Source organism: Vicia villosa, linkage group LG1 (assembly GCF_029867415.1).
Source record: "Vicia villosa cultivar HV-30 ecotype Madison, WI linkage group LG1, Vvil1.0, whole genome shotgun sequence".
Taxonomy (NCBI): Eukaryota; Viridiplantae; Streptophyta; class Magnoliopsida; order Fabales; family Fabaceae; genus Vicia; species Vicia villosa.
The window spans coordinates 110213635-110220175 of record NC_081180.1 but is presented as its reverse complement, the minus strand read 5'-3'; the positions used below and the strand labels follow the sequence as shown (position 1 = coordinate 110220175).

General features: G+C 34.6%; 1 protein-coding gene across 3 annotated transcripts; it reads left to right on the top strand.

Moving 5' to 3' along the window:
• The first annotated feature begins 468 nt into the window (after nt 1–468).
• On the top strand, nt 469–4559 carry LOC131643826 (NAC domain-containing protein 53-like). 3 transcript variants are annotated; one of them, XM_058914158.1, is made up of 7 exons: nt 469–779; nt 872–1146; nt 1270–1602; nt 3087–3231; nt 3469–3611; nt 3702–3819; nt 3944–4559. In XM_058914158.1, the coding sequence occupies exons 1-7, from the start codon at nt 623–625 to the stop codon at nt 4348–4350; spliced, it is 1578 nt and encodes a 525-aa protein (XP_058770141.1). In that variant the 5' UTR covers nt 469–622; the 3' UTR covers nt 4351–4559. The 3 variants fall into 3 exon arrangements, with proteins under 3 accessions (XP_058770141.1, XP_058770139.1, XP_058770140.1); XM_058914156.1 differs by having other exon boundaries at nt 3087–3611; XM_058914157.1 differs by having other exon boundaries at nt 3087–3611; nt 3702–3820; nt 3948–4559.
• Nucleotides 4560–6541: the final 1982 nt, after the last annotated feature.

Genomic DNA, 6541 nt, shown 5'->3' with positions numbered 1-6541 from the left:
TATAACGTATTCCTATATTATAGTATGATAAATAGTTAAATATTATGATTAACTTATTTATACTAAATATTAAACTTGGTCATATGTTGATTTTAACTGATTCCTAATAAATAATAAAACTTCCAAAAAAATTCATATATTAGTAATTTTTTATTCCTATTACAATGAATACATCATTTAATAATTATTTTTACTTTAGGAAAAAAAATCCAAGTAACTTGCCTATATTCTCTTCACCATCTTTTTTTGGTGGATATTCACTTCTTCCTTTGTTCAAATTATTATATTTATCATTCTTTCTTTTTTCCATTTTTGTCTAAATAGTTATCATCGTACCAATCATGTCCTGCCACGTCGTATTCCGTACGATTTTTCTTACTCTAACAAGTCACGTGACTCGCGGGTGACACTTCCAAACTCACAGTATATAAAAACCCACCACCTTTTGCCTCTTCCAAGATACTTCCTTTCTCCTAGAATCTTCTTTCAGTATTTGTTTTTCTTTTAAGTTTCATAGAACCGAATATTCAAAAAAACAAAAATTTCATTTTCCTTTTCACTTCTCAAAATCTCAACCCTAATTCCCAATTTTCTCATCAATTTCGATTTCTCATCTTCTTTCATGGCTATCTACGACGGTCCTGGCTTCCGGTTCCACCCTACCGATGAAGAGATCATTTGCTTCTATCTGAAGCGGAAGCTCACCGGAAATTTACCTCCTGCTTTCGACCATTTTGCTGTTATCGACATCTACAAGTTCGAGCCGTGGGATCTTCCCAGTATGTCATGTTCTTGTTATTGTTTAAGTTTTTTTTTTTTGTAATTGTTATTTTTTGTTATTTGATGATTGATGTTGTTTTGATTTTGTTAGGTTTGTCGAAGCTGAAGACCAAGGATTTGGAATGGTACTTCTTCACTGTGCTGGACAAGAAGTATGGTAATAGTTTGAGGCTGAATCGTGCTACTGATAGAGGGTACTGGAAGACTACGGGGAAGGATCGCATTATCAAGAATGGGAAGGATGTTGTTGGAATGAAGAAGACTCTTGTTTATCACTCTGGGAGGGCTCCTCGTGGTGACAGAACCAATTGGGTCATGCATGAATACAAGATGGTTAACGAGACCTTGGCCAGAGCTGGAATGCAGGTATTATAGTAGTTATGGGTAGTGAATGTTTTGTTTGGTTGTTATTTATTTATTTATTTATTCAATTGGGTTTTGGTTTGATTTTCACATGAGATAATATTTCTCTTTGTTTTGGTGGAGAAGGACACTTATGTGCTCTGTAGGGTATTTGAGAAGAGTGGTTCTGGGCCTAAGAATGGGGAGAAATATGGGGCTCCCTTTATCGAGGCGGAATGGGAGCATGTTGGTAGACTGGTGGATCCCGTGCTGCCGGTTGGTAATGAGCTTATGATCCAAGAAGTGTTTGCTCCTGCTTCAGTTCCAGCACTTGCTCCTGCTCCTGTACTAGCACTTGCTCCTTATGTTGGTGACCAGGTAGATCCCTTGCCAACTGTTGGCAACGAGTCTTTGAAACAAGAAGTATCTGCTTCTGCTCCTACTGATGATGATTTTGTTGAAGCCAAAGACCTTGACGAGGTTTGTATTATATCCCTAATAGTGTTGATTGTTTATTGGAGTATTTGTTTTGATTTTTGCTTGGGGTATATATTAGATGCATGTTTGTGCTGTTGTATTAATTTCATTCATGTTGTAGCTTTAATTGTTTTGTTAACATAACTTTTCCTAGGTTGGAGATTTATTTATTTGTTTTCATATAGGTAATTCCAGATATGTTCTTCTTGCACAATTTTTTGTCCTTATTCTGCCAAACAGTGAAGCATGAACACTAAAATTTCTTCCGAATCGCACCTGATACATACCGATACGCTGCGATACGTATTGAAGGAGTATCCAAATTTTTTATTTTTAAACAAAAAGTAAAGAATTCCGATATGTCACATCCCTCTTCTTTAAAGCTTGCTTTGAAGCTTCTAGTGCAACCTAGCTCTCGTTTGAAAGGAATTGGAGTACCTATTCAAGGGCTGAAGACTTGGGCTATGTGCATACAAATTTGAGGCTTTTGAGTAGGAAAAGTGAAGAATACAAAAGAGTACTAAGATGTGGGGCATTGGTGGAGATGTTTGGGAAAGTTTTGATAGTGATGAAACTCTTGAAGTTGCATCTAGGGGTGTACATGGGTTGGGTAAACTCGGAAAACCCGATCAAACCGGCCCAAACTGACTAAAAAAATGGGTTGGGCCAGATTATTGGTTGCTTCAATTTTAGTTTTTTGAACATTTGTTATTTTGAGTCATGATATTAGCTTATTTAGGATGTTGTACTTTTATTTTTGGATGCTAATGCTTGTAAGTTGTAAGGATTGTGCAATTTTGGTTTTTGCAAGTATTTTTATGAAAAATTTTATTTTATGTTTAGACATTTGATGGTGAAAGAATAGCGACAATAGGTTAAACCATTTTGAAGAAAAAATAATTAGAACATTTTTTGAAAAACATCATTTATAATTTTATAAGGAAAAAGGAAAAAAAAAAGGAAACCCACTACCCAATCCAACCCACAAATTTGCGGTTTTACCCAAACCAATCCAATGATGGCGTGGGGGGTTATTGTACGTCACTCAAACCGATGTACCCTATATGGGTTGGGTCTTGTTTTGGCTAAATCCAATCCAAACTGATCCATGTACACCCCTAGTTGCATCATTGTCTCTTGATGAACCAAATTTATCATCCAGAGTAGACGACATTGATACTACTCCAAAATTTTAGTTTAGATTTAATATTTAGTAACGTGTTAATAGTTGTATTATGAGTTTGGTTCTTGTTGTATACTATCTTAAATGCATCATATACTATATTTAATGCCGTATTGAATATCCGATACCCATATTGTTTCTGTGCTTCATGCTGTTGATTGATAGGCATCTTCGGTTTTACCTTTTTCTTTAATCTCTGTGATTTGTGATTTCTTTTTCAACATTTTTTTATATTATCTGCTTTTGCTGATGTTTCCGGCACATTTGATTCTTCTAATTTGATGAAAATGTCTTTAATTATCAGAAGTTTGATGATACTAGTGATACAATCGGAAATGCTGATTTGGCATCGATCATCTGTTATGGGGAGTCTAGCAGTTATCCTCCTCAGCATTCCCAAACATTTCTCAGTGATCACAAGCAAATGGAACCTGAGTTTGCGCTTTATGGTAATCAGATTGATCAACCCGATAATATGGCTGATATATTTAATGTGAATATCAATTATGTGCAAGATGGATACAATGGCGAGACAAACCATAATGAGAATCCTCTGAATTTCAATTTTGAATTTGAGGATCCTGATGAATATTTTGATGTCTGTGATTATCTTATGAGTTCTGAAGAAGCATATGAGGAAACCAATGATTTTAAGAATCTTGACGAAGCTATTTCCATTGAGACAGATCCTTCTGTTGCTGCTGCAATGGTAGACGAGTACCTTGCATTCCCTGAGGAAGACATTTTTCAACATGTATGCTTTGAATCTTCTTTGAATGTAGGGAGTGAAAGCCCCATTGCCAATCACGGACAACCTTTCGTTGAGCAGGTTTTGACGTACTCTATTTATAAGGTCACTTGTTTTACTCATTTGTATTATAGCCGTCTTAATTTTTTTTTTTTTTGGTTTTGTTAACAGAATGTGGAGAGCGATACCAACAATAGTCCCTTGGCAAGCAAGCATGTTCTTGAAGGACAGTCAAGTAATGAACCTTCTTTCCCTGAAGGGAATGCTGAGGTGTCTAATTGGGTCTCAGGTGACATTTCATTCACTTCTCATCCTGATTTCTCAAGCTGTTGTTTTGATGTGTGCTTTTCTAGATTAATATAGTATGTAAACTTGCACTGTATCCCTTCTGACTTATGTTTTTACTACTTTAGCTGGAGACGCCAATTACTTCGTGAGGCAAGCTAATAAATTGCTGGCCCACATGCCTGCTTCACCTGCATTTGCTTCAGAGTTTCCTACCGTGGAGTTTGCTCACGGGATATCTGCTGCAGCTGAGTCTTCCAGTTCTGCTCACATCACTGCAGGTATGATAAGCATAACAGATATTTCCTTTAGAGGCAATGCGATGGATTGGATGGTGGGCAAGAATGGAGATTTTAACACCATTGGGTTTACCCAAACTGATGTTAACTCTGCTACTTTGGTTCCTATTTCTGACCTGGTCTGTAGCAAAACTGCATTCATGTTATCACATGGGTGGGTTTTCTTGGTGGGTTTCTCAGTTGTTGTTCTTTCACTGAGTTTCAAGATCGGAAGCTTCATGTATACTGGTAAATGATAAATGCACGGTAGGCATGATAGAATAATCCAGTCAGTTAAGTATCCATCGGTTGATGGCACTCGTTGAATGACTAGGATTCCATGACTTTGTAGATTTCATTACGGGGATTTAGTCACCCCCGTACTTAACATTAACATTATTCATTGTAACGAATTCGCCTGTAATTTTTTTTGGGTTATAGAGTTACAGTTTGATACTATTAGTTACACATATTAGCCACTATTATATGGTTAGTTTTGTAACTTAGCCTCTTACACATGGAGATTTTGTTTCACTTGATTTTCATTGATTGTTGCAAATTCTAGGTTCCACCTATCGCAGCGGTGCCGTGGAGCTTTTTTCTCCCTCCAAATTTACTGGTTTATCCATCAAGGATCCAGTTTACACACCCTGTGCACTTCTCCTAAAAAATTTGAATCACCATATTTACCTTAGCCTCTGAAAATTTGAATGACCACCTCACTAAAATTGGTTATCACAACACATTTTCTTAAAAACTTACCATTATTCTTTCATGATTTTTTACCACATTTTTATAATCATTATCATCACTATAACTTGCTATTATAGTGGTGCTCGTGACTCTTCCTTCTATTATCAAAGACCGAGTTGGTGGCGGCGGCTTTCTTTCGGTGTCTTTTGGTGGTGCTGGGTTGATTCCTCCTCCTATAAGAAATCAGCTGGCAGTAAAAAATTTGAGCCATTAATTATTTAGTATCATATTTAGGCTTAACAAATTCGAAATATCTAGTCTAGGGTTAACATACATCCGACTTTGAATTCGATTTCTTAAAATGAGTCCATGCTTAAAACAGTTTCATAAGTATTTTTTTAAAAAATATAATAGCATCACTCTTTTCTTATCTAGTCTTTAAAGTTTATAAAACTAATTAGTTCTTAAGATTTTATAGTTAGTTTTTCATGTTTTATTTCATCTATATGTCCTTGATGCCCACTCATTCATGAGACTCAAGGGACTAATATGACATATTTTACAAAATTACAAAATATTTTTAAAATGTAAGTAGTTATTTATTATTTTTTCTTATATATACTTATAAAACTAAGAAATAATGGTAAGATATCTATCTTAGGATTGGTATATACTTACGGGTAAGGATTGTCTAACTTTTGGGAGGGAACTGCCCTCTACCTTTCTCGCTGTCTCTCTCCAAAATTTCTCACTCTCACATCATATTTCCCTCTTTTTTTTTTCCTTCTCTTTCTGAATTCTCTCTCCAAAATTGCCTAAAGTCACCTAAAGTTAGGGTATTGAAAGTTAGTGAATCCATTCCCATACTTACGGGTAAGGATTGTCTGACTTTTGGGAGGGAACTGCCCTCTAGTTTTCTCTCTGTCTCTCTCCAAAATTTCTCACTCTCACATCATATTTCCCTCTTTTTTTCCCTTCTCTTTCTGAATTCTCTCTCCAAAATTGCCTAAAGTCACCTAAAGTTAGGGTATTGAAAGTTAGTGAATCCATTTCCATACTTACGGGTAAGGATTGTCTGACTTTTGGGAGGGAACTGCCCTCTACCTTTCTCTCTGTCTCTCTCCAAAATTTCTCACTCTCACATCATATTTCCCTCTTTTTTTTCCCTTCTCTTTCTGAATTCTCTCTCCAAAATTGCCTAAAGTCACCTAAAGTTAGGGTATTGAAAGTTAGTGAATCCATTCCCATATACTTACCATTGATATCACTACAATCAAGTTCCTACATTTATTTTACATTAGCTTTAGAAAATAATTACTTGAGAAAATAAAACCTTGGTAAATTATTGTGCATCCATTGAAGAACATTTTATTTTAAAAAGCACCATGGAGGTTTTTTTTAATAAAATAATCTTATAAAATTTTTAAGTCAACTTGTTTAAATTTATTATTCTTTTATAATTAAGAAAATAGCATTTTTGTTTGACTCGACTCTTTAGATGATGTCTATTATTCATTATTTAGTCTTATCCATTCATATTTTTCTTTGAAATACAAAAAATTATTAATTTATTTTATTTTTACATAGTAAAAAATAGTCATCTATTTTTGTAATTAGTTTTACTACATTTGTTGTTTCACTTTATAAAATAATCATCTAGCATACTTTACTTTTTGTTATTATTTATTATTCTAATTTGTGTTAGAACTTGATCAATTTTAATTTTTAAATCTTATTTGTAAAATTAGTATAACT